Raw genomic sequence first — 26,934 nt, 5'->3', positions numbered from 1 at the left:
ACAGATATCATGATATGAGGGGTCAAGTCGGCTTGGATTTCTGAAAGTTGCCAACATTACATTGGGACGGTAATAAATTTGCGGCACATGTACTGAAGCCCCAGTGGTTGCAGCAGGACAGACCAGTCATCAGTATCATGCAGCTGCATCAGGGACAGGGACACTTTGTAGTAACAACCCGGTCTTAAATCGTAACACATCATATTGCACTCTAATGAAACTCTCAACGATGGCTTGGTTGCTCACACAGGCATTTCAGCAAGGATCCTGCAGTGCTGCATAGCTGCTGTGGACTCTCTGTCATGTCATCTGGAACATACAATCCAATTTCAAGAATAGACACATTTTTGGACGAGTCTGCAAGCGCAGCACTCAAGTCCAATTTTCTCATCACTTGCCGTAGCTGCTGATCAGGGGGTGCTTGAGTAGTGCATGGTAGTCCGGCTCCCCAGAGAGGAAGTTGTTGTAGTCCAGGCGGGCTATGAGGTTCAGCAGGCCATCCAGCTCCTCCCTGGTCTCCCCAATAGACCCCACTGCATTCCTGTGGATCTCCTCGAGCCCTGCCACCCCAAAACAGACATCAAGACTTGAAGAAACAACACAAGAACTGGCCGCCGACAGCAAATTGCACATGGAAAGTTCACCCAGCCATCGCAGGTTCTGCCCTTGCTAGAAGCAGCATGATTCCCAACTGCTCCTATCCCTGATCCTCCCTGGACAAGACGAGACCTTGCACACCGCATTCCCCACTCTTTCACATACAACACCGTTTCTGCCGAGGTGCTTCTGCACTAGGCTGCAGCACACAGGCAATGCCTGCCCTCACAAATTCTGCTCATCCAGTTTGCGGCTCTCATGGCTTCGCGCACCTGAGGAGGTCCTGCCAAGTGCCATTGAGCACCTGAGGCGCACTGTGATGCACCGGACCCCACAGTACCAGCTTGCCATGGAGGCACAAGCCGGAAAAGGCAGGAGTGCAAAGCCAGGCCTGCCTCGGCCCTTCTCTGTGTCATTTCAAGCCCATCCTGACGCATGCATGCATGCGCGCAGTGGAGGGAACGCGCCGCACCTTCGTGGAACTCCTTGAACCTCTGCAGGAAGTCGCTCTGGAATTCCTCCACGCTGCACTTGAAGTTGTCGGTAATTACATACGCCTCCGCTGCTGCTGTCAGCTCGGCAGCGTGCAGCAGCCGCCGCTCGCGGTCAGACAGAGCCTGGCCTGCAATGTTATTGCCAGCCGCAATTATCAGCAGAATGCCAAGCACTGGGGCTAGAGAAAACCATTGAAGAGCTGGAATAATCATGTCAGGGATGACCTTAATGCTGTGTGCATGCACATGACCGGATTAAGTGATAGCCTGCTAGCTACGTGCAAATAGCTTCCAATAAGCACCCCTAATAAGATGGTTCAGCAGTGACCTAGTGTCAGCAGCACTGAAATTTGTCAAGCATACTTGCAAGCAAACAAAGCAGATGGCATATAAGTTGACCCGGCTCGGTCTCAAGACCAAGAGACTGCTGTTGCAAGGGGCGGTTTGTTCACCTGTTACAAGGTCCTCTGTTGGGGCCTGGATATTGTCCAGGAGCAGCTGCAGCTTCTTGGCATTATCCAAGAACCTGCACAAGCAGAGCACATTTGTGTCAAGGACAGCAGCAAAGTTCAAGGGCTTCGGGTAGGTGCTACGCCACCTGTACTGTTCATACATGTGTTCGATGGACACCACTACATGCATGCATCACAAGCCATGTTGTAACCCTCTTCACGTCGCCCTGAGGCTGATGACAAAGACTTACACTTTGCTCAACCTTGCAAGGCTCACCCAAAGCCTTTGAAAATGCCAGAACTCAGTACCAAATGCTAAATTTGCCAATTGATTACTGCCAGAAATGCCCCAAACAGCAAGGAGGGCAGCAGAGTGACCCCATGCAAGCACCCACTTCAATGCTGTGCCCCTGTGGGCATCAACTGCTCCTGTTGTCTGAAGCTACTTCTACACATTTCCAGGTATTCACTTCCTTTTGTTTCTTTTTTGATCGCACGATCCTCACGCGCCACATGTAAGAGATGCCATACAGGTGCACCGGGCTGTTCCACAGCGGGGCTTTACCCCGCAAACTGCGCTTGCAATAACACGAGCAAGGACCTGCAACGCAACCCTGCATGCTGGGCAAGCGCCGCAAGCCCAGCATCGGCAAGAGGGAGCAGGTCTCACAGGGGCAGGCCTCGCAGGGGCAGGGACTCCGTCCCAAGGGCGTTTCGCTGACCGGGCTCCCTCGCAAGCAACCTGTAAGAAGCTCTTTGCAAACGGGGTTTGTGAGAGATGGGCCAGCGCGCCTGTGCACGATGCCCTTGAGGTCGGAGAGCCTCTGCAGAACCTTGACCTTGCGCGACAGCAGCGTCCCCTTCATCACCCGCCTCAGGAAGTCATCGTGCGCCGCCAACGCCTGGACATGGAAATAAGTCGTGGGACAATGCAATGCAGCCATGCATGACATGTGACACTCTTGATGCACATTCCATTCCCCGTGCAGAGTTGCATAGTATGCTGCAGGTAGCAGGCTTGACAACACGGCATTACGTCTCTGGCAAACTCAGTGCCCCAATTTGCTACGCCACGATGCGAGGCCGCGTCAAACACTGATATCTGCGAGGCAAGCTTCTACAGTCTACAGCATACTACAGGGTAACATTGAGAACAAAAGGTTGAGATAAATCATCGTGCCGGAAGGGAGGATCACCTGGTCGAGTGTGTGAGCCTTGTCGAGGGCTGTCTGCATGCCAATCCAGGCAGGCTCCATGACCTCAAAGGTGACGTAGAGGCGCAGCTGGTGGAACACATGCATCATCTGCTGGCACAGCCCGTACGCCGTCATCAGCGTCTTCTCAGGCCGCCTGCAGAAACGCATGCATGCATGGCTCAGGAGCCAACGAAGCGTTTTTGAGCACTGGCAGGATTGTTTGACATGAAGGAGCAACAGGTGACCTAGTGTGACTGTGCACCTTGAAGATATCTGTTCAGCTTGCTTGCTCCCACTGTCATGCCCATGCCATAGTGCACAACCATAAATGTTGGCCACAGCGCATGGGTGCGCAGCACAGGACAATGGCATATCAACACAAGCCAGCAAAGTGATAGCCAAGTACTTGCCAGGTGCCAGACACAGGCAGGGTGGAATTGCACATGCACGTGGGACTTTGCATGCGTTCACAGAGGCTTTCCGCGTTCCGCATTGACACGAATGATCTTCGAGCGTCTCAGGAAATCATCATCTACAGGATTTTGGGTGTTATTAGGGGGGTTACAGATGGGAGATTCAGGAGGGTGGAATGGCACCTGAAGAGGGGGCGGGTGGACTGGTAGATGCGCCAGATGTTCTGCAGGGAGCGCTCGCACAGCTCCAGCTCAAACAGGTGCCGGAACTGGGCCTGGTACATCTGGACGCTCGCAGCACTCACCACCACCGCCACCGGCCACTCCACCTGCGCACATTGGGTGGCATCCATTCACTTCACCATTCTGGTCATGGCAGCACCAATTCTTACCTTGGATACCGTAAGGGAATTTTTCTATTGATCAGCTGTGATCAATTGACAGGCCGTCTCCTGTCAGGGGATTGACACAAATCCTGGCTGCACAGGCCGATCACGGTCTCCCTGGTCACAACTAAGGTTGTATTTGAGGTCTGGGCACACTTCATTTGCCAGCAATGCAGGCAAGGTTTGATCTCTGCAGCAAGACACAGAGAAGGGGGGAGCCTTCAGTGTATAGCCGAGTGCTTGTTATGGCCTGAAGTGCAGTATTGGCGGCCGCACCTTCATGGAGAGCAGGAAGCACTCGCGGCCGCCCCGCTGCTTCAGCGCATTCTTCTCTGCCAGCAGCGTGGACCGCCCAGCCACCTGACCAGTCAGCACCTCGTCAGCAAATGACATGCATCGCAGTGCAGTATACGTCAAGTCGTGCACAAAGAGTCTGCACCAATCGCTCTGATCATGCTATAGACTCATCCACGCGAGACGCGTGCGTTTGCAAAAAGCAAGTTACCAAGGCGCTCAGTACCAACCACTCGTCACACGAGCGACACACAGGCAAGTGTTTGGCAGATATTTCTGTGTACTTCGTTCCAAGAACACAATGGACTACTCCAAACCTAACATAATTTTTGAGGTACTAGTGTGCCTACTGAGTACTAGAATTAGCACGGATGTACTCTGCCCCTGACCCAGAAAACAGGGCGATGAAAAAAGCAAGCGAGCGGGGCGGTACCCGTTTGGTGGCCAGGGCGGGGCCAGTGGAGGCAGCCAGAACGTGCTGCAGGAAAGCCAGTAGCGAGCGCGGATCCAGCGACACAGTCAGCTTCTCCGCATGGGGGTCCCCTCCCGCCGATGAAGACCGCACCGCTGCGCGCAGAGTGAGCGGTATTCATTCGACAACTGCCTCATTGGCAACTGTGCACTGAACCCAATGCATTTTCATCCATCGCACAGTGATGAAAACGGCGTTGCTGGCATGCCTGGTGAGGTCGAAGATGACAGAAGCGACGCTCATGGCCATGCAATCTGGGGACTTGAGCTTGTGTTGTTTGCCTGGATATCTCGTGCATGCATTGTGCTCAAGCAGGGACGTTAGCGTTATCTTACGAAGCGTTATCTTGAAGCTCGGCCTTGGTACAGGTTCACGGTTCAAGCCCTGGTCAGAGCAAGTAAAGTTTTCTGCCTTTTTTGCCAAGGGACTTAGACCGGGCACACACCAAGCTCGAGCAGGGACTGTAGGCGCGTGAGGATGACGTCGCCGGCGTTCTTGGACAGCTCCATCTCGGCGATGTCTACAAAGACGGTGAAGAGGTCGCCGCGCGCCAGCAGGAAGTAGCTCTTCAGGGCCGCCAGCGTCTGGCGCAAGCCGGCCTGCCATGACACACCCATTAGTAAGCACCACTCCAGCGTAACATTACCTACAATTCTCCGTGAGGCCTCTGATGACCTCTCAGTGGGTGCATGACCCCTTAAGCCGGGAAGCTCGAGGATTCCTGGTCCATCAAATTTGCTTCACATAATCTACGCAGGCGGTCACCGGTTTGTACGTTGTGTACATGCATTTACAAGGACCCGCGGACCTGAGATAATATTTCAAATGGGGCATGTTATCCCACAACACTTGAAGCAGGGATGCTTGAAGACTATCCTGATTTACATGGCAGACACTTGATACTGTAGCAGCCCCATAAGGGTGGCACTTTGATAATAGCTCTGTAAAGAATAGACTGCAGTGTAAATACCTGTGTGACAGTGTCCAGCAGTGCCTTGGAGGCCGCGGAGACCGCCGTGTGAATGTGCTGCGCGTAGCCGCCATCCGCAGAGTACTCTGCAGAACGAACAGCACGAAGCCAGTTTTGAATAGAATTTGAGGACGAGAGCCTTGTGCATGCTACAAATTGCTCCAGAATGTCTCGCATAGACAGCTACTTGACTCTGTAAATGTATCTGCAGGAAGATGACACATGTTCTGGTCTGGCCCTTTTGCAGGAAAAACCTTCTTGAAGCAACAAAACGCCATCAAAAATCTCTACTGGAGTTCGATTTTATGCCAGCAGGGGAGATGAAGAGGTTATAGGGCGCTATACCTATGTGGACATCGGGTGGCAGCGGCCGGACGATGGGCCGATTGCACTCCTTGATGGCGTTCCAGTGCTTGCCTGCGCGATAGTACAGAAGTTTGAGTGGCGCCTGCAGCCTAGAAAGCTAGCTTTCCACTGCATGCTGATCTGATTGATCTAATTGGAATTGGAGTAGTATTGAATGCACTGCGTGTTTAGTTTCTGCGCAGGAGCTGAGCAGCGGCAGCAGGGCAAGAAAAGCTCTTGTGCTATCTCCCACGATTGCTGTCAAATTGACCTGAAGCGGCTCTGATGACCACATCATTTTTCCAAATCAACCAAACCTGAATGCACCTTGGTGGAGCGCAGAGGCAATCTGGAACATGCAAGCATGTGTGGGGAGCGCACCGGTTGTCAGGATGGTGTCCTTAAGGGCGTCCAGGAAGATTGGCACGTCCAGCGGTGCCGCAGTTCCCTCCCGGGGCCGGGAAGCTGCCGGGTAGCTGCCGCCGAATTCATCGGCCACCGGCGCCGCGGCCGCGCCGTCGCGCGCAGCCTGTCGCAGCGTGTAGCGGTCGTGCCAGAAAGCCGACTGCCCCTTTGCGTTGATGCTATCGCGGCCGATTTCCTGCAATGTGTTGACAAAATTTTACAAATCCTGTCCAGTGCATGTATCAGTGCACGTTCACTGGCTAGGAGGCAATAATGGATATTGGCTGGTGGCACCCGTACACTCTGCCAGGGTGTGAGGCGTCACAGCTGTGTTGAATTCGGTGAGTGGAAACAGAGCCAATGCATGGGTGCACCGGCCATTATCACCCCTTACGCTCGAAACTAGCTGTGAGAATTCACCTCGTGTGTCGCCTGCTTCAATAGCAGTGCGCTGTGAGCACACTTACAGGCAATGCGGTGTTTTTTCAAGTGCTCTATCGAGGCGCATCGCTTGCTGTGCATGCATGCATGCCAGGAACTGGGGTTTTCTGCCTGGAGCTTCTTATCTGTGGCTGGTGATCTGTCTTTTTATTGTCAGATTTGTGGACGTTACTTGTAGATCGCTGTTGAAGTACTGGAGATAGTGTGCTGATTCTGGCATGCGAGACTGCGGAAGAAAGCGCAGGGATCTCTCACCGGGTTCTCCTGGACCATGAATTCGGCGAAAGGGTCGTCGAGGACGCCCTCGCACAGCCAGCGCTCCAGCATCTTGAAGTACGGCGCGCAGCCCGCCTGCAGCAGCTTCCCCAGCAGGCCCCTCGCAGCCGTGTCACCTGGTGCAAAAGAGAAACAAGATCTTGGTCCTGGCCCAGCTGGAGATTTGCCTGAAAACGGATCCTACAACCTGTTCAGGTCGACATTGAGCTGCAGCAATATTTGCCGGAGCGTACACGCGTTGTAGCATGCTTGGCCCCAACCCGGGGGTTTGAAATCTCAGGCTCTCTGTGAAACGCACCCTATACCTTGTCCATTACCTTCAGGCAGACATCCGGTCAGCCCTAGATTGGCTGCAAGCCATTTATTGTACCAACTGAGTCACCTGGGGGCTGGCAACCCTGCCTGATGGGATTCATGTGCGCTCTAGCACTGGAATGTAGGATGGGTAGATACAATGACACATGAACTTGATCACGTCCGATGCTTACTTTGATAGCAACACTGTCCCAGACATTATCAAAGTGAGTGCACACCGGCGACGGCTGCGTAGCGGGAGTGGAGCAGGTTGAGCAGGGATGCGCCGCGCAGCTTCCTAGCAGCTGCCTCCGACGCCACGGAAGCTGCCAGGCCCAGCGACGCCAGCGGCGGCTGCACATAGTACCACATCGCCTGCGCAACAACCCCTATTACACTTGTCTTCTCCCACAATACCAGCAAAATAGATCCCAAGGAAACAACCCATCTTTCGTGTTGCAACATCTGCTTGCAAGGGAGCATGCATGGGACCCTAAAAAATCCATTGCCCAGTTTAAAGGCATGACCTTTCCTTCCTTTGAGGACGTAGTGCAAATAAACCCAATTGCACAGGATTCAGCATTGTTGAGTTTAGCTGACCGGCATCTGTGTATAAGCATCTGCTCTGTGAGCAGACATCAGCGGATGTTCCAAGACATGCACAGGCGTGCACGCATGGCAGGTGTCTGAGGGGCGGGGATGGAGTGAGCAAGTGAAGGTAACACGCCTGCAGGGTGAGGTGTCCAGTCAGCATCTGGTGCTCCAGCTGAGTCACCATGAGGTGCCAGTCCTGCAGCAGCACCCGCATCGCGCCAGCCACCGCATGGCACACCCGACCGCGCGAATACTCCATCGCCACGGTTGCCCACCGATCCATTATCACCACCGAGTCACTGCGGACATCACAGGCACAAGTCAAGTGACAGCTGGAACCATGGGCTTTTGCTCAATAAAATTGCCTGGGGCCCTCGAATAGAATTGTGAAGCAGTTTGCTGATTGCACTGAAGACCTGGCGTGACCGAACTGGCGTTGCTGTGGGAACCAGCCTGAAAACGTTCAGAACTGTAAAAATTGATCGGCTATCACACAGTTTTGCTTGCTGTGTTGCTTCAAAGAATGCTGCAAGCCTCTCACAAATTCAGATTTAAGCGAGGGTGCAGAGCTGTGACGTCTTGGGAGGGCTCTGCAGGAGGCCGAACCAGCCGGACTCATTCAGCTAGAGCGCAGGCTTGCAGCTACTGCACCATCCTCTGGGTCCCTTTGTGGCTGGTGTCTACAAGTGGTGAGTGTGCAAGATGCGCACCAGATGGGCAGCATGCGCGTGGCGAGCTCCTGCAGGGAGGGATCCGCCCGGGCCTCCAGCGCATAGCTGATATGCGCCCCATCCGCCTGATCCACCCTCCTGGCGCGGGCATATTTGCCATCCACCCCCATGAACGCATTGAGCAGGTCGTCCATCACTGCCATACCACAATTGTCCACATTAAAACAACGTACCTCTAGTTATTGATCAGTGCTTTGCCGCACGACCTAATCTAGACACCATGCCTTCAAGCATCAATCGATGCTGTGCCACACGTTATCAAGAAAAAATCAGACCCCCAAACAGCACAGAACTCTTCCAGCTTGTTTAACCAGCAATACTGCCAGCAATACTGGTACACCACAGGTTTTCCTGATACTTACCACAACAAGTGGTCCTGGCTTCCCAAGCAGTGCTACATGGATGCTTGTGGTTGACTTGCAAAACACAGCAGAGAAGTACAGGTGTGGGTGCGGGCAAGACTAAGGCTATAATTTGGGGGTGAAGTAGGGGGGAACGCACATATATGTTCCTGCACTGCGCGCGGGTATGTGCTGAGGGGCTGCGTGTCCTCAACATCCACCCGTGGCGCCTCAGCACTCTGCGTATCACACCGCCAACCCTCATCCACCCAAGTCTTATTTTTATTCTTACACGTTTTTCCTGCCGAAGGCAAGGTGCGTTTGCAGACAAGCTGCATGTAAAGGCTGCCAAATTCCTACCCCTTGTTGGACTCGCCAGATCCAAGCAAGACCCAATCAACTGTGGGCACGGTGCTCAGTATTTGTACCGCCCCCCGCCAGCCGGGGCCACCCAAGTATTCAGTCCTATTCTGCTTTTCATCCATCCTGGGTGTCTCAGAGAATGCTAGAGGCAACACTGATCAGTGATCCTGCATAGAGCCTGCATATCCCCACTGTTGCTGGATACAGTGCTGAGACTTGAGCGCATGTTTTGCTTCATGGGGCGTCAAATGGCCATCAATTCTCATGCTTTTCGAGGTTCCTCCTCAGCCCAAACGATCAGAACATATCACAGGTGTCTCCTGGTTTCGGTGGAAGAGGCATGCCTGCATGAGGAACTCCCCAGTCAGGAAGGGCCTCTCCTGCAGCCAAGCAGGCATGGGGGGCAGGGTGCTGTCTGCACTGGCAGCCTCAGATCTGGCGGCGGCCCTGGCAGCCTGGAAGTCAAACAGGTCCCCCACCGGAGGCAGGGAGGTCCTGCCCCCGGCCGCTGAGTCAGCGCCGCCGCCGTTCGGCTCCGCTGTTCCCTCCCTCCAGTAGTCCGCCCCTGACTTGTAGGGCGTGTTGATCCCCAGCTGCGCGCATATCAACCTTGGAGCTCAAAATTGTTTCCCACTGTCATAGTTGCTATACAGATTTGTGGTAAGCTCTTCAGTGCTCCGGGCTTCTATAGAGCTGGACATTGCACCCTCTTGTCGGGTTTGGCGTGGCATGCACGTGATGCATTTGCAGCCACAACTTCTTCTTTCTTGTCAGAGCGATAATGGCGAGTGTTGCAATGCAGGCCCATCACAGTTTTGTGTATGGGCACTCGGGGCCAGGAGCATAACAGAAATGATGTTAGGCAGACAAAAGTGCAGGTGCGCACGGTGCATGGGGACAGTTGAGAGTGTCTGACCTGGCCATAGATGGGGTTGCGGTGGTCGGACAGCCATCGCCGCGACCCCTGCTGCGCGCTGCCGCCGTTGCTGGCGGAGTGAGCAACCGGAGAATCGTCAAAATCGCGGCTGCCGCGCGCCGCCAGATCAGGCGACGGCCTGCCGGCCCTGGCTGCCAGATCAGGCAGCGCCGGTGACAGCGCCTCGTCACCTATTAGTAACATCGGTCGGCGGCTGCTCCCCGCGCTGCTGCGCTCTGATGCATCGCGCGTCACAGGCGTCATCGTCCCTGTCAATGAAGCAATCGATTTTGAACGTTCCATTTTATATTTCATTGGGATATAGCAGACGTGGCTGAAAATGTAATTGTAGTTGGGGATCTGAAGGGTGTAAGGCCAGAATTGCATGGCTAGGAACGCATGATGACCAAGGCTGCCGTCAAGAACGTCACATGCATCCTCATATGCAAAGAACGCTGGGCTGCCATGGAAACCCGAAAATCATTGAATGGTGTCCTCGTTGGCATTTGGAAGGCCGTGTTGCTTCTAGTGGGGCCTTCAACCGCAAATATACTTGATGAGCTGCCACAGCAGGACTGCAGGATGAGGGTCACCTGGTATACTGGGGGGTTTGCTGAGCCTGGAGGGGGCAGCGGTGACAGATGAGGCAGTAGAGGGCACAGGGGCGGCTCTCCTGGGTGCCTGAGCGGGGGCTTCGCTGCTGGACAGCGCAGCGTGCACCTCTGGGGACTTGAGAATGTTCTGCATGACGATGAGAAACTCATCCAATCTGGGCACCCTGCATTTCGCACCAGGCGCTGCATTATGTCTCTGCATTTATCTGATGCATGCATACAGTGGCAATGATAATGAACGAAACAAGACATCGGGAATCGTTGGCACTCTATCACCAGTTGGGGCAGGCGCCAAGCTTCTGGCAATGGAATCAGCACAGCAGATACTGGATGATGTGTGGGGTTCCAGTAACACCCTCAATGAGCATGGCCATATATGTCGCCTCAAAACAATTCACAGAATGCGCAGGAGAGTTTTAAATGTGTGGGGAAGAGCTCACCCAGCAGCTTTGAGTTCATCACAGCGCTGTTCAAACTCTGCCGCCTTTGGGTTGTCTTGGCTAATAAACTGCCTTGCTGCAGCTGCGTCCTGCACCAGAGTTACATGCATCACCTCCACAATGCAACCTCCCGGCCGCTGGCATTCTTGCTCCCCTTGACGTTTTGGCAGTTCAAAGGCAGGACAATTTTGCAGACCAGTACGTGCTGATCATTGCCTGCAGGGATACCCAACCAGGAGAAAAGGTGGCAGGTGCAAACCTTTTCCCACCGGCCTTGGAGCGCAGGGATCTTGCCAAATAAGACCCTCACTGCACTGGCGCGCAGATTGTCAGAGAGGTCGTGGCCCCCCCTGGCTGCAGATACGACATCCCCAAGCCTGGGTAGCACAGGAGACAGCGTCAGGGGCCGAGCGATGAAGTGACAAGCAAACAAGATCAACACACTCAGACGGACGTGAGGAGAGTAGCGAAGCTTGTCACAGCTGTGCCCCTGAGGGGCAGTGGCAAGAGATTCTAAGGCACATGTACTTCAAAAGATCTAGCCAAGGTGGCACCAAGGATTTACAAAGACGTTAAAAGCAATCAAGAAAATGTCGAGCAAAGAAGAGCAGGTGTTCATACAAGAACTCACCTTCCTACCAGATATTCTACTCTGCCCCTTTTGTCAGCCGACGACGAATCCATTGCAGGTTGTGGCATGTCTAATGCCTTGGCAGAACGAAATCAAGGATTTCACCCTGTTGACAGTTAAAAAGTAACTTTAGACTCGCATACCGTCCTGATTCACGCGTCAATCCCGTAAAATTTGTTGTTGTATGCATCCGAATGCATTCAGTATAGAGCGTCCTAGAGATAGACCTGCTTGCAAGTTCTTGGTTAAAACAAAGAAGCAAGATGATTGCGGAATCCTTGAAAGATCCACCTGCAAGCACTCGTGGACAAGCAAAGATGATCCGGTAATGTCACCTATGGTTTGTACGGCATGTTGAGTGGGTACTTCAGTGACTGCATTGTTCTGCGTCATCCAGCGTTGGTGACACTGTTCAGGATGTAGAGTAGATACCTGGTGCAAGACACACACACAAGGCAGCTTTTGCACAATTCATCAAACGCTCCCCCGATCTCTTTGATTCGAACTGTAACGCTGGATTAATCGATTTCGAGTGTCGTTGCCTTCCACAAAGGTCCCAACAAGCCCTGAACAATTCCCTCGTATTATTGTTTATTTCACAACTCCTAAGCTTAAGACGAACGGGATGTTGACTATTCTTTTCTCCTCTGTTTCGAAGAGAAACTGTGATGAAAGAATAACAAAACCTTTCCTGTTCATCCATCCATCCAGAAACTAATCTATATTGTTATTTGGATGTTTCTCGCCTGGTTCTGAGCTGCAGCTGCCAGGCCTGCATATGCATTTTATTTGTCTTCACTGTGACACTTTTCGTAGAAGTTATTGAAAAAAAAGGCGGAAGAACACCATGATCGTCAAAATCTCAAGCGCGATCCTGCAATGTGGACCCCAGCTGCTTTGCTGCATCCAGGCCAGCAGGTGAGTTCTGTGGTCTGATTCGCTGGCCAGTGGGCTGAATCGGACACTAAGCATTCACTGCAAAATGATTTCGAGTTCCTACAGCCAGATTGTAACTTCTGTCTTCCACTTATGGCAGGGCAATTCAGTGTGCATCTCATTCTTGCAGACCTAGGTGCGTCAACATTTCTGGCAGAGCCAGAAAGTGCCGCCAACGTGCACTCACCACCTTTGTGCGGGCCTCAAAGCAGCCCCCTCCTCCATGGGAATGGGAAGACCCTGATGCGCCTGAAAGCAAGGTGTGCAAGTATTGTCGGCAGCTCCAACTTGGCACTTTCTTTGCAATTTTAATCAACGCATAAATTAACTTTTGTGGCCAGTTTCCTGGGCTTGAGATCCCTCTTTAAAGAAAATTTTCCTGATACTTTGGTACCGTATGCATTGTTCCCACACCAGCAATAAACAAATGTTTTTAGCCAGCATAAGGACTCTGGGTCGGTGCTCAGAGCGCCAACATGCCCTCATGTGTTGAGCCTCCTTGGTCTTTTTCTGAGTTGTGCTATAGCATTTATAAGTGGTAACTACTTTATGATTACCCGGCTGGCGCGGAGCGATATAAACATTGAGCACTGTCCCACAGTTGATTGGGTCTTGCTTGGATCTGGCAAGTCCAACAAGCAGTAGGATTGTGGCAGCCTATAAATGCAGCTTGTCTGCAGGACATGCCTTTTACCAGGAAAAGCGTTTAATGATAGTGAATTACGTTCTGGTATGCATTCGGCAGCCGAGTTCCGGCCAGTTGCCGGCGGCGAGTTGTGTGCATGGACCTTTAATGTTCAATGATTGCCATGCATGCGCCCTGGCAAGTTTGAATCGCAAGCGACTGTTGCAAGGATCACTGATTGATCCTTGTGTTTCTGGCGACAGATGATATGCGTAGTGCCTCAAAATCCTGCCGTGCACCCGAGCAAGGTATGCACGTACCATATACCATGATGCCAGCTCTGAATTGTGTGTATAGCTTGGATGTAAGCACTGTATGGTGTCGTTTCTACCAGCTGTGTCTTTCACCAAACGCAGGAGTCTTTCGTCGCCAAATCGGTGCAGGGCTTGAGGGCAATGCTTGGATTCTTCCTAGAAAACCTTGGGAGGTTTGCTATGTTGGGTCTATTTACATTATGGGCCTGGTATATCATAACGTTGCCACCTAGGCCAAAAAGCCCTAAGGAGAAATTCATGGGGATACTTGACGGAAATGGCTGTTTGCATGCCAGCATTGATCTGAGCAGCCACACGAATGGCATAGATGGTTCCTGGAAGATCAAAGTATGTCCAGTTCTCCTGGAGATTTGAAGGCCAAAGCTAAAGTCAAATGGATTGATTCTGGAATCAGTGAGATATAGCAGCAGCGGCTGCCTTCATGGCAGCCCAGATCTTTGTAAATCGCTGTGAGTGCTGCTTGAATTCCAGGTCCCCCAGAGCTTTTTCAATGGCTGACAAGTTCTCCTCTTTAGGGGCCCTCAACTCCAGATTGTCCCATGGCACTCTGCAGACACGAGAAACATTTCGGGCATGTCCGAGAAAAATAAGGACCTGTCAGGTCTGCCATCTCTCGCCACAAGAATGAGAACATCTGCTTTGTAGGCAGACTTTGCAAAAATCTCACAACATCTGATAGATCAGACTGCGCTGCATCATCATGCATGCAATGCACCCTTGCAGCACGCACTTATCAGCAGCGTCCTTCATTGCATGCCAACATGGCCCAGCAGTATCTCAATAAGCCTGAAGAAAAGGAGATGTGCCTTTCAAGTGCCGGGCAAATGGCAGTGAACAGTGGGGAGAATGGTTCAGGACATAAGGGAAAAAGGCAGACCTGACAGGAGGCAGGTCCACATCAGCCTGGATTGTGACCAGCTTGTGGCTGAGGGATGCCTTTTGTATCCCCTCCACACTCTGCAACTCCTCGCGCTGACTCTTCCTCTTCACCTATTCATACACACAAGGATGGCATAAGCTTGTCTTTAGCCCTCTAATATGCTATGCAGTTGAGCGCCCAAAGCCTCATGCCCTGGCTTTGGCTCTTGCAAAGCAGCACACTACCGTACTGTTGATCAGACATTCGGACACTTCATGCACCTCAGTGAGATGAAAAAGATGTCTCAGATGTTCAGATCTTTAAACTCATGCTCTTTATGCGGGTGTTCAGGAAAGGGGTGCTCACCTCTGCCGCGTTCTGAAGGACGCCCTCAATGGTGCCATACTGTTGTATGAGGGTTAGCGCGCCTTTTGGACCAATCCCCTTGACTCCAGGGACATTATCCGAAGCGTCTCCCATCAGCCCCAGTACATGCGGCCACTGCATGCACAGCAGGCACTCTCAGCGCTCCATGAAGACTGCCACTAAGATGCACTAATGTATTGTACGACAGATGGTAATATCTCAAGCATGACTGGTCTTTCACATCGCTCGAATGTGCACACCAGAAGGATGAGATAGCACAGAGCACACAGGTGTTTATTGTGCTTTGTAATCTCTGTACGCTCTGCATGAAGATTAGGAGACAAGAGTGAGGTTGGAAAATTACTAGCTATGACAATAAGGAGCAATCGGCAGGGTGATGTGCATCACCTGCCATGGCTCAACGCCGAACTCTTCCCTGAAGGCGTCAGAGTTGTAGGCCACAAAGCCGGCGATTATGCCTGGCCCGTCTCGCGCATCCTTCTTGGGCGGGCGCAGCAGCTGCAGCCCCGGTCTTAGCAACTGAAAGAAGTCCTGCAGCCCACATTCCACCCCAGTAAACCCCTCTGGCTATGCATGTCAGGAATTGAAGTTACACGATCCCTCTTTGGGATGGTGCAAATGCACAGTTGAGAGGGCAACTGGAATCTGCGTATCTCTCATAAGCTGTACACCATACGGGAAGTTTACACTTTCTACTCAAGAATTGAGTGTGTAGAAGAGCATTGGGTGTAGGGTTGCTTAGATTTCCATGCAGATTGAGGTGTTCTGACATCAGCAACACGGCATCAGCACAAAGACAGCTCTGACCTTGTCTGGGGAAGCTATTGCCACGAGGAAGCCGTCCTCGATGGCACGTGTGGCAACGGTGCCGATGACATCATCAGCTTCCACGCCAGCCACTCGCAGGACAGGGATGCCCAGGATCTGCCAACCACCAGATCATGATTAATTATTCCATGCCTCGCGATTTGCTTGTTAGGCATGCAGGCGCATGTTCAGGAGTTCACACCAACAAATTGTTGGGCTTTCCGTGGGACCAGCCATTCTAGTGTAACGTGATGGTGGATTGATCATTCTGGATTGCATTTGTGCAGAGGCTTGAATAGCTATATTATTCAGTGGCAGTACTTCAATTTGCCTGGCCAGAGACTACTGTACAAAAGGACAAGGAGAACATAGTTTTCTCACCTCCAACAGAGCCTGGATCTTTGGGATGGCCAGCTTCATGGCGTCAGGCATGGGCGGCCGCTGCGCCTTGTAATCCGAGTACAGCTCATGCCTGCGTGACAGTGCATCCCAATCATGTCACCCTCATCACAGCATCTCTTTCTACACTGCCCAGTCACCGGCTCTTGTAACACCAGGCGACCAATGCTGCAACTCGACCTGTACGATCTAATTCAATTCACCCTCTCACTCTGCAAGTTGTTCTTTGGACATATTGTATGCATTCAACAGTATCATCCACAGGGAAGTGATTCAGCCACCGTCGCCTATGCTCAAGAACAAAAGATCTTGTCAGATATCTGGTGCTCGACATGAGCCTCTGATGCTGTAAGATTGACTCTCTTGTCTAACAGTGCAATATCAGATAAAGAACAATTGCCACAGAGTCCTTTCTCTGCTATGCACGTTACAGAGAGTGCTGCGCGCGCCTGAAGGTTTTCCCGTGGTGGTCCATGACCACAGCAAAGTGCGTGGGGGGTTCCTTGATCTCGAGCAGCCGCAGCACTGTGGACAGGAAGCCGTAGCTGATGGATGTGTCCTCGCCGCTCACTGTGGCCAGCCTCTGCCCGCTGAAGCCAAAGTGGGACCGGTACAGCAGCGCATGCGCATCCACCAGGATGAGCCTGCATGCACATTGTGTGTGGAGTTTCAACGTGACCTGACTGCCAACCTTTCTGTAGTGCTGCCGTTGCTTTGTGCTACTTGCTGTGAAGTTGCAGGACTCCCTAGCTTTCTGAGAATCCCTCTGTTGACACCATGCCAATCTTATATTGATCGCCGATGCCGTCTGATCAATGTGCTAGCTGCAGGACTGCCACAATAATCTTCGGTTGCTGGATTCTGCATCACAACAATGGTGCATGACAGGGGAATCTGCGTGCCAAGGAAGGCAAACAAGGCGTGCCTGCGGTTGTAATCCTTCTGCCCTGCTGGCAGCTCTGTGTCCTGAGATTGGCCAGATATACTGGTGGAATATTGGCTACTGGCGCGAGCCTGGGCAGCCAGGTCCTTCCCAAGGAGATGTTTCTTACTTTGGGCCTTTAAGAAGGATCCCACTGCAGAATAGTAGCATCGCAGCTCTGGTGCAGAGGAACTTCCCACCACCTGCAGGTGAAGGTCGTGCTGATGAAACAGCAGGTTGTCTTGAGTTCACTACACCAGATCTCGACGTCTGAAATATTGAGAATTCTGAGGAGAGATTTTGGGATACTTTTACGAAGCTTTCGCCACTCACCGTGCTCCTCGAAAAAGCTGATGTGCTGATTGATGGTCTAGTCCAGCTCGCTTTGGAACAGAGACAGGTCAGCTGCCGACACACTGACGCAGCTTTAGATGATCTGGGAATCATGCTAATGTGATTGAACTGAGTAAAGCTGCAAATCTCAAGCTTTTCACCAAAAGGATGGGTCCTTGCATTCATATTTGCAGACGAACAGGTAGCGTCTGGCAAAGCATCAGGCACGACCCATTCCTTCAGCAAGCACCATCAACAGCGTCTCAATTTGACATCTCCTCCATCTTGAGACAACGCATGACACTGAAGTAAATTGGCGTCATGATGAGGGGACTGACGTCAGCCTACTTGAGAATTTCCTTCGTCTTCTTTTGGGGAAGAGGAAAATCCAGCTACTCGCTTCTGTTACATGGTTTGCAGTGTCAGAACTACTTTTTAGGAACTGCAAAGCATACACATTCAAGCGTCCTCCAACATTGTCATGCTGAATAAGTGACCATGCAGCTGCCGCATGCACACAAGGCAGCTGTGGCGCAGTGTGCACCTATGAGCCGTGGCCATCTGATCACTGCATTACTTCACACAGACTGTATCAAGCATCGAAGCAGTAGCATCCATGAGTAGCGTCACAACAAGACAACCGCTCCAGGTGGGAATACCTTATTCATACAAATGTGTTCATACGTGTGGATACTCGGACATGGACACATCAACTGCACAGCTATAGTCATCTTGAATGCGACAAGTGCGACTCGTCTGATCCTTCCAAACAGACTTCCGATAGACTCAGGATGACAAGGCCATTGGGGTGTATGCTGGCATCATGAGATCTGCAGCTAGATCCTGGTGCATGGCATCCGAGGTGAGGTGGGCAAATGACGCCGGCAGATACAGCTGTGGGTTCCTCGCCACAAACCTACACCACAGGCGGAATTGATCTGAGTCAAGGCATGGCACGGGATTTGTGCAGAATGTCACAGGCACATGCCAGCACATGTGATGCATGCAGCAGGTGTTAAAAATGCAGCGGATGCAAATCTGCATTGGCCTGCGGATTCCAGACATCAGCACATATAGGTCCTAGGGCCACTAATGCCAGAACACAGAAAGTAGTTCGCAACCAGAACAGAAGACCAGCCAATTTATATTGAGGAACAGCCATCTCCTTGTCTGTGCTTTGGGGAATGAAAGAGATCAGGCAGGGACGCACAGCTTGCGCAGGCCGGGAAGGGAGGCGATGGATAGAGGCAGGGAGCGAAGCCGATTGTCATCCAGGTACAACTCCTGGAGCGCTGTGCAGTCTCCAATCTCCGCTGGGAGCGTCTCCAGCAGATTGCTCTCAAGCCACCTGTCAACATTGTTCAACCCCTCATTACAAGTCTACCGTGACTGGGTCCTTGAGGCTGAGAACCATCCCACCAGAAATGAAGTCCACAAGTTACAAGAATTGCTGAACACAAGTGAGTGATAGTCTGCAAAGGACAGGCACAGCAAATTGAGGTCTGCAGAAAATCTACCAAGTGTACCACTGGACTGCCTCAAGGATGTAGATGGCAAACAAACGACCTCACTGTCCTGTCCAAAAGATGCATGTGGACTTGTGAGAAATTTGAAGAGCAGCTCACATGCGTTTCAAGAGCTTGCAATGCCCAATTTCTGCTGGGATGCTGGTCAGCCTGTTCTCCTTCAGCCACAGCTCCTGAACATGGGAATAATGCTTTTCAAGTCTATGTCTTTGGGCATGAGGGGAACAAGAACATTCCTTTCCTCCAAATTCGATTATCAGATTGCAGGCGGCGCACAAGCATGAAAAAGACAGGGCATGCACACCATTCAATAGACAATAGATACCGGTCCTAGAACCATGATTCCTAAGTCCAGAAATCACTGCAAACTGTGTCAGATGACCCGGAATCATAGTGTCGGCTGAGTAAACCAGACGCACACCTGCAGATTCTGCATGCAGCCGATCTCTGCTGGCAGCACCGCGAGCTGGTTCGTCCAGAGACACAGTCTGGTGAGATCTCGCCAGCCAGCCAGCATCCGCCCAGGAATCTCCGGCAGCTCGTTGGTGAATCCAGCAAAAGACTCCAGAGCCTTCATTTGGCCCTGTGCATGCACAAATATTGCCATGCTGAGTCCTTTACAGAGCATTCCAAAATCTGAAATCGGAGTCATGAGTCATCTTACGGCATGGCCAATACAGCATGAGCTACCGCTGCCCTGGGCAAACCACAGATAAGAGATCCTCTATCTGCATGATGATCTGCAAAATTTTGCATGATGACCTGGATCATTAAGAAGCAGGAGGTCAGGTTTGAAATAGGCAATTGGAATAGGCTGTGGATTCAGGGAGGGCAATTGAGTTGCTGAACTCTGATTGCCTGAAACCGGGTCACCTGGCAGGACACAATTTACGACTTGTTGCTTGAGATTCAGCGCTGGCAGCAGTAATTTCTTACCAGCTCCTCTGGAAGGGAGACAAGGCGATTGATGTGCAGAGAGATGCGCGTCAGGTTTGTCAGGCACCCGAGCTCCTTGGGCACCGTCCTCAAGTGGTTGCAGTTCAAGGACCTGCGCCACACAGCATTACTTACGTCTTCACTGGTGCTAATGCGTTGTGTAAGGACTGGAAACGTGTAACAATAACAATAACGATAACAATAACAGTAACAATAACAATAACAATAACAATGACGCGCTGTGTGCATTGTATTGCGCATTCTGCTGGCCATGCCGCATGCACCCGTCTGTCTTGTAAATCCCAAGGCGAGCGCACGCGTTTTTGTTGTAGCGTTCTGCAGCAAAATCGCAACTGCGCCTGCCCCTTGTGACGGACACGACGCACGCAACAGCAGGAAGAACATGCAATCATGCCATCCTGTCAGTAGTCAAAGTTCGGAGCTGCATTACTTGCTATCATGGGCATTGCAAGATGTGAAGGACAGCCAGAGCTTACAGCCAGGTCAGCGCTGTCAGGCGGCCATACTTGTCCGTTTACAGCAAAAGATTCCAGTCGCTTATAGAGAATTGTACAAGAATTGCCGCTATTGGCGTAGGAAAAGTATAGGGGAAAAGCGTGAAGCGCACAGCCAGGTCAGCGCTGTGAGTCGGCCGATCTCAGGAGGCAGGTAGACGAGTTCATTGGAGTGCAGGCTCAGGCGCGTAACGAGGGTGAGCGCGCCGATCTCCGGTGGTAGATGAGAAATTTTGTTGGAGTGCAGGTCCAGCCTGCGCAGATTTGTGAGCCGGCCAATCTCTGGGGGCAGCGATGCGAGCATGCTCTCCGACAAATCCCTGCAGAAATGACGAATTTATTCAGTGGGATGTGCCATAGCTGCTTGCTTCAAAGTGCACTATGATGTGATTTGCAGCTGGTCATTCAGCTGTCCTGTTCCCATTCTTGACAATCAGGTACTGTCAGGTACTGGAACCAAAAGCGGGTTTTGCTACGGTATAGGCACAGGCTTACAAACATGTTTGGAAGGAGAGACCCAGCGTTTATGATGCATGAGGCAACTGCACAAAAGATAAGGGCTTACAGCCAGTGCAGGTTGCTCAGGTTGGCAATCCCAGCTGGCAGGCTGGTGATGGGACTCAAGGTGATGTACAGCTGCTGAAGGCTTGACAGCTGCAAAACTTGATGTGGCACCTGCATTGTAGTCAAATTTTCACCTCACAAAGGGTCCCTAGCACCTGCAAACTGTTCTCCGTTTTGTCATATGCGGCAGACACCTCGCGTTGTTTCGTTATGGAACGATGAAGATCTGAAGACGTCATATGTGACGACGAGCGCATGTGCGTGTATTTCCATGAACACAGACGAACCTGACCTCTTTGAAGAGAGTGTCGCCAAGCCACAGAGCCTGCAGGGACTGCAGCTGACCAAAGTCTGAAGGGAGCTGGCGCAGCGCATTCTGAGACAACCACAGCTTCTCCAGGGACGACAGGTGGCCAATGCCCTCCGGGAGCTGCACCAATCCCGACTCCATGAGAAACCTGAAAAGGATCGCCATGCTCGATCAGTGTCCAATAATGATGCGATCATTGAAAGAAAACGGATTGATCCGTGCAAATAGAAGATTTGCACAGGGTGTTCAGGGAGCATACAGCTCCGTGACTCTGCCACCGGCATTGCACGTAACTCCGCGCCACTGCCTGAAGTCGCTCCCTTTCCAATCCGAGGGGAGCCTGCTTGTTGAGTTGCAGTCTCGTATGCTCTGTAGTGTCAGAACGTCATCCATTCCGGAACGGCGGTCTCTGGCTGTCCCAGGTAAGTCGGGAATGTCTTTAAGATGAAAAGCGACTCTCGGTGACTTCCAAACCAAAAAGTTTTGGGAATGGACTAACGAGGCAACATTCGAAAGTCCTGCTTAATTCAGCGATGCCAACGCTGAACGATATTATGCTTGAACATCCTTCCCGATGCTTTCAGGATGGAAGTAAAAATTGGCATGGCCAGCAGGCCTAACACAGCCTAGGGTTCCAGATTCAAAGAGCGTCGTGTGTTTGTTCAGCAAGGACCAGGATTGATTGCCTTGGCCCAAAAGCGCAAATCTTCCCAGAATCTTCCGTGACGCACACTTCCGACATCATGCTTTCGAAAATTTCCACGCGATCTGACGGCGTTCTTCTGCTTGCGCGATGACTTCTGAGCATTTGGGTTTCTGCGAAGTTGGGTTGCGATCAGGTGTGTCATTCTTTCTTGTCAGTGCTGCTATCGCAGGATCTCGAGCAAGCGAAAGGATCAGGTGTAGACATTTTTTTGTCTTTTGTAGAGGCCTGCGACTCGAGCTCTAGTGCACTTCACAATCCGAAGTCGGTGCGTCTCAAGACCGCTAGTCACCGGCGGCAACGGCCATCAAAAACCGTCTTCTGGATCGAGTCAAAAGATGAACGAGTGAACAAGCAAACGAAAGCAAGGTGAGAATCCTTTCTGTTGTGGCCTCCTAATATCGTCATGCGGTGACACACCAGAGGTCCTCGAGCTTTGGGTGTACTTTGTTGGCAAAGGGCAGAAGATTTTTTTTTCAAACATACTTGGAAGTTGATTGGGCCGTTTCTGGATTCAAATACCTTGAAATGCAGTCCAATTCCCTGCAACGTTCGCTGCCAAACCTGTGCATCATTTACCGAACTTGGTCTCGATCAGTATTTTCTCAATTCGTTGTCTGCATAGATGGATCCACGGACTTTTAGTTTAACAAAGCTGCGATGTTGCTCGGAGCGATTCAGCGAGCAAGCAAGGAATGTGTTGGGCAACCGTGTTCCATGTATGGCCCAACAAAAATGAATTGCTGAGTTCAATCCGTGCCCGTTCAGGAGCTAGCATCATCTGCGTGGTCATTGGTTCCATCAGCTGAACATCGAGCAAGCACGAGGACGCCTAGTGTGGTGCCTTGCAAGCTACAGCCAACCTCACTTAGGTTAGCAACCAGGCGTGCCTGGACCGCCCTCAATCTCAGCCAGCAAGAGCATCAGGAAGCGCAGCAATCTGTGAACAGCCCAACCTTAGCAGGCAGGGCAAGCAGCGTCAGCAGCTGCATCAGTGGTATATTGGGGCGTTGTATACACCAAGTCAGGAAGAGGAGAGCAGCTGAGCTAGTGAGCGTTAGCGGTGTGACAAAGCACTGAGTCGCCATGGCAGCGCCGAGCCTGCCGCCAGCTGTGCTCCCACTCATGCCGCCTGTTCTGGCGCCAGCACAGATACCCCCAGCGCAGCCAATGGTGGCTGTGGGGCAGTCTCCACCGATGCTGTATTCACCGGCGTCTGGATACTTCAACCAACCTGAGCAGTTCCAGGCATGCCCACACATACCTCCTCTCTACCTTCCAACCGCTGTTTTGTGCAATATGTCACCATGATGGCTGGCTCTTGGAGCACTGCACCTTGTGTTCAAGTTCTCGTCTTTTTCTGGTGCCTGTCTCGTGCGAGCATCAGATGCACGGCTTTAGGCTAGCTCACCAGCTTTGGAATCCCTGGACATGCTGAGCCGTGGGACGTGCTGTTGCGGCAGCACTGCATTCCTAATTTGTGACAAAGGGGGTTGCCATGCAGGCGGCCAAGTATTTCACTTTTATTTTCTTCGGGCTGTCGTGCTTTGTCATCCTCCTCTTCGGCGGCTTTGTGGTGTGCCACTGCTATCGGCGGCTGCGGCTGCGCGGGACTGATGTGCCGGTGAGTCATTGCAATTTGACAGGCCCATACCCCTGCTGTAGCTTGATTCATTGCTGGATGACGATCCCCCTTCTCATAGGGTGTACGCGGTATCATCATCTTAAATCACGCCCTTCTGCCTGACTAACTTTCTCACGAAGTCCACCACTTGCGAGCCAGTTAGCATAATGTTGCAAGGGGTTTTGGGGCTTCTCAGTAATCATGACGTGCAGATGTGGCATAAATGGTGAGAATAGCTAATTGGGTCCTGACACAACTTGTTTGTTTCAAAGGTGGTTCAGATGTCTGAAATCCCAGGCGGCCAGGCAGGGGAGGTGCTCATCACCGTACCCATTAAGGAGGGGCGCCTAGTGTCACACCCCGATGGGTGAGCACCCTAAGCCTTGTCATGTCTTCCTTTGTGAACGCTCTGTCTGGGCCATTCTCAAGTCTCAACCAAGCTGCAACACCATCCAATGCTCTGTGAAACACCAAGTTTTCCTTCCATTGCTCCACAGCGCCACACTGTAGCGCTTTGGAGATCAAAGCATGGAAGAGTTTTGAGAAGTTTGCGACGAGCTGGCACCGTTTGCATGTATGGCTTCACGCGTCAAATGGAGTGCTTTGCACCTGATCGCATCGCATCTGCTGTGCGGAGGTCTCGGCCCTGAGTTGAGAGAGAGTTTTCTGAGGGTGTTTCCTTATATAACAGGGGAATGGAGGTGGCGTTTATCCCAGACACCCCGCGCCGGCCGGCGCCAAAACCGGCACCGTCAACGCCGTCGACTGGGGACCGGCCGCCGCCGTCATCGGCTGGAGACTCACCCTCTGACTCACCCGGGGCGAGTCAGCCGCTGCCGACATCCTCCAGCGCGCACGTCGCCCAGGGGCCGGCCGCGCCGTCAGGGGTCGCTGACTCGCGTGCAGGAGCCGCCGTGGCTCCAGACGCAGGGTGAGTGTTCTGTTACAGTCCAGCCTCGTGCGAATCCCCACAATAGAATCATTCTTCTGTTCAGGCTGGGGAGGCTGCACCAAGGTGTGTGTGACAGGTTCCCTGCTGCATGTTTTGCAGCTGACAGGACTTATCCCACGCTCGATGTCACTGCATGTTTGAGAGACTTCGAAGTGCTTTGCAAGGAAAGCTGTATGCATTGCACAAATGCTCAAATGAGTGTTTCTGTGCTCGGTATCAACAGGGTAGCTGCGGAGGGGCCGAGCAACAATGTCAGATTAGATGAATACTGGCGGCGGCGACATGCGCAAGTGTACCAATTATTCTAAGCCTTAAGAATCTAGGGAGATGTGTGGCAAGTGGTGGACTTAAGTGATTTAGGCATATGCCTCGCTCGCTGTATTATGAGTCATGATCTGGGCCAGATCATCTGGCAAGAGATACGATTTGATCCTAGGACAGGCCTGTCAACAAATGAGTTGACGCATGCCGTGTAGTGTACATGCTGGAGATGAGCAGTATCACTGATGTGGCATGCGCAAAGATTGTCACCTCAAGAGACGCCGAAAGGATGATCCTGGGGTGAATGTTTCCAACAATGTGCAGCCTGACTGAGAATGATGTTGAAATTTCTTGGATGCGAGGTCTAGACCGGGCCAGTCACTGTGTGTATAATATACACTGTATATATTAAGTACTACGTAGCTTACCCGGTAACTGGGCCACTGGCAGTGGCAACCGTGGTGCATGCAACTTGACGGGCGTTGGCAGCCTCAAAGGACCGTCAGATTCCTCTCCAGAGTTTGCTGTATCTGTATAATATGTAATTTAACCAAGAGTGCAATCATATTACAAGGCAGTGCGATCTGCATGCCTGTTTTGTCTCTGGGGTTTGACCCCTCACGTGTGCACATGCTCTGCCACAGTGACGGCAGGTGCATGATGCTTGTTGATCCAAGGGTAATTTTTGGGATCAGCACCGCCATTTGCTGCCAACTTGGTCAGAGTCAGTTTGCCAATCTAAGACAATCAATACGGATAATCACCAGGTTATTCATTATTTGACGTCTGGGTAGCTTTTCAAACGGCAGGCACCTGATCTGGTCTTTGTGAGCCCCACCAAAGCTGTCTCAGCAGCGGCAGCGCTCGATAAGAACCAGAATTAAAGTAGGGAATAATTATTGTATCACACCATGGACGTCCATCCTGGCGAGCTGCTTCAGATCATTGCTCTGAGTTCAGCTGCAGCCATTGGCACGGAACTCCTCATGTGGCTCTGGGCGTATAGAAAGGATTCTTTCAGAACGCTACGGGTGCGGCATTTGTATCCATTCCTTAGAACCCATGTGCAAATCTTACTCCATTTGTCAAGAACTTATGGTGCCCTGCTCGATGACATTCACACATACTTGCAGGTGAACCTGGACCGACAAGCGAGGAAGCTTGACGAGATCAAAGCGCAACCGCATGCGCCAGGGCCGCAGGGCAAGGCTGCCAAGCAGAAAAAGGTGGAGAAGCTGGATCGCAGCATCAAGATGATGCTCACTAAGGAGCTAGGGCCAATGAAATTCAAGCAGAGCCTGCTGGTGCGCGGTCCATGTATCGAATGATATAAAATGTATGGATATGTCTGTGGGCTTTGACTTCATGCTTGCATATTGCGCCAGCACCATAGAACTTTCAGAGCATGCAAGATGGTGAAACATATGTCAAGTGTTGCCCTGATGAAGACTTAGTGACTCACATCAAATGCTGCTTTTGTGCAGATGGGAGCAACTCTGCTGCTGCTCTTCAGATATGCCTCCGGCTGGTGCGTGGCGACCCACACCCTGCTCTGTGTCATGCATATCATCAGACTGTGAATTAATGACACAGCACTGCGATCTGGATGCATGTTTTCACGGTGAGCAGACTGCCTGCAAAGAACGCCAAGTGTGATGTCTGATGGCTGCAGGTACTCTGGGCATGTGGTGGCCAAGCTGCCATTCGAGCCCTTCTCTCTGTTGGCCAAACTGGCGCACAGAGGCATCCCCACACCGAGCGCCAACGACTGCAGCTTCGTGAGTCACATCCTTTGCGAGCATGCATTACCTAGTAATCCTCTTAATCTTCACATACATTTTCCTCTGGGCAGTGAGCTGTTAGCTACCGGCTGCATCGTTGTCACAAGCATGCCATTTTAGCATTTCGCAGGGTACAACAGAATGCATGCGGGTTTCAATATTTGGAGAGCCATAGACAATTGCTGTGGTCACTAGGTCGCTGCTGATCACTGTATGTAGCCAGAGGCAGCATTGCTGATCAGGGGTTGTCCAATAAGTCAGGGGCAGCGTTGCCTGATCAGGAGATGTTCAGAAAGTCAGCGACAGCGTTGGACTGTCTATGCAGGCATTCGTGTATGCGCTGTGCCAGGCGGGAGTGCGGCCTAACTTGACTAAGCTCCTGGACCTCGGCCTAACCAGGCGCATGATCGAAATGAGCTCCATGCAGGCTCAGGACTGGGCCAAGCCAGCAGACATGAAGTGACTGTGGAAATCTTGAATTCTTTCGAAAGGGA

General features: G+C 51.9%; 4 protein-coding genes across 4 annotated transcripts; 1 reads left to right on the top strand and 3 right to left on the bottom strand.

Annotated features, from left to right (window-relative positions):
• Positions 1-37: 37 nt before the first annotated feature.
• Positions 38-10,244, bottom strand: COCSUDRAFT_46296 (hypothetical protein; the record flags this gene model as incomplete). Its single annotated transcript, XM_005651446.1, has 20 exons — positions 38-560; positions 1,070-1,219; positions 1,544-1,617; positions 2,083-2,144; positions 2,266-2,445; positions 2,740-2,893; positions 3,336-3,481; positions 3,815-3,898; positions 4,266-4,399; positions 4,750-4,903; positions 5,275-5,360; positions 5,620-5,691; positions 6,001-6,220; positions 6,721-6,857; positions 7,275-7,410; positions 7,811-7,928; positions 8,340-8,496; positions 8,862-8,940; positions 9,376-9,657; positions 9,981-10,244. The coding sequence occupies 20 exons, from the start codon at positions 10,242-10,244 to the stop codon at positions 391-393; spliced, it is 2,859 nt and encodes a 952-aa protein (XP_005651503.1). The 3' UTR covers positions 38-390.
• A 4,094-nt stretch (positions 10,245-14,338) lies between these two features.
• On the bottom strand, positions 14,339-17,517 carry COCSUDRAFT_27331 (hypothetical protein; the record flags this gene model as incomplete). The annotated part of the gene is made up of 8 exons (XM_005651445.1): positions 17,269-17,517; positions 16,939-17,138; positions 16,463-16,657; positions 15,996-16,086; positions 15,615-15,731; positions 15,195-15,338; positions 14,787-14,921; positions 14,339-14,551 (listed from the first exon to the last, which is right to left on the bottom strand). Exons 1-8 carry the CDS (start codon positions 17,452-17,454, stop codon positions 14,339-14,341), a joined length of 1,281 nt encoding a protein of 426 aa, XP_005651502.1. The 5' UTR covers positions 17,455-17,517.
• A 1,726-nt stretch (positions 17,518-19,243) lies between these two features.
• On the bottom strand, positions 19,244-21,413 carry COCSUDRAFT_27330 (L domain-like protein; the record flags this gene model as incomplete). The annotated part of the gene is made up of 6 exons (XM_005651444.1): positions 21,379-21,413; positions 21,102-21,267; positions 20,811-20,920; positions 20,359-20,565; positions 19,731-19,842; positions 19,244-19,377 (listed from the first exon to the last, which is right to left on the bottom strand). Coding segments are annotated over exons 2-6 (720 nt in total), but the record flags the coding sequence as incomplete, so codon positions are not given.
• Positions 21,414-22,908: 1,495 nt separating this feature from the next.
• COCSUDRAFT_59450 (hypothetical protein) lies at positions 22,909-26,903 on the top strand (the record flags this gene model as incomplete). The annotated part of the gene is made up of 9 exons (XM_005651443.1): positions 22,909-23,001; positions 23,327-23,446; positions 23,719-23,813; positions 24,138-24,377; positions 24,622-24,688; positions 25,793-25,963; positions 26,144-26,187; positions 26,332-26,437; positions 26,766-26,903. 9 exons carry the CDS (start codon positions 22,909-22,911, stop codon positions 26,901-26,903), a joined length of 1,074 nt encoding a protein of 357 aa, XP_005651500.1.
• Between the last annotated feature and the right edge of the window lie 31 nt (positions 26,904-26,934).

This window comes from Coccomyxa subellipsoidea (genome assembly GCF_000258705.1).
Source record: "Coccomyxa subellipsoidea C-169, whole genome shotgun sequence".
Lineage (NCBI taxonomy): Eukaryota > Viridiplantae > Chlorophyta > Trebouxiophyceae > Coccomyxaceae > Coccomyxa > Coccomyxa subellipsoidea.
Note: the sequence above shows the minus strand (reverse complement) of the source record. Positions and strands in the feature narration are given on the sequence as shown.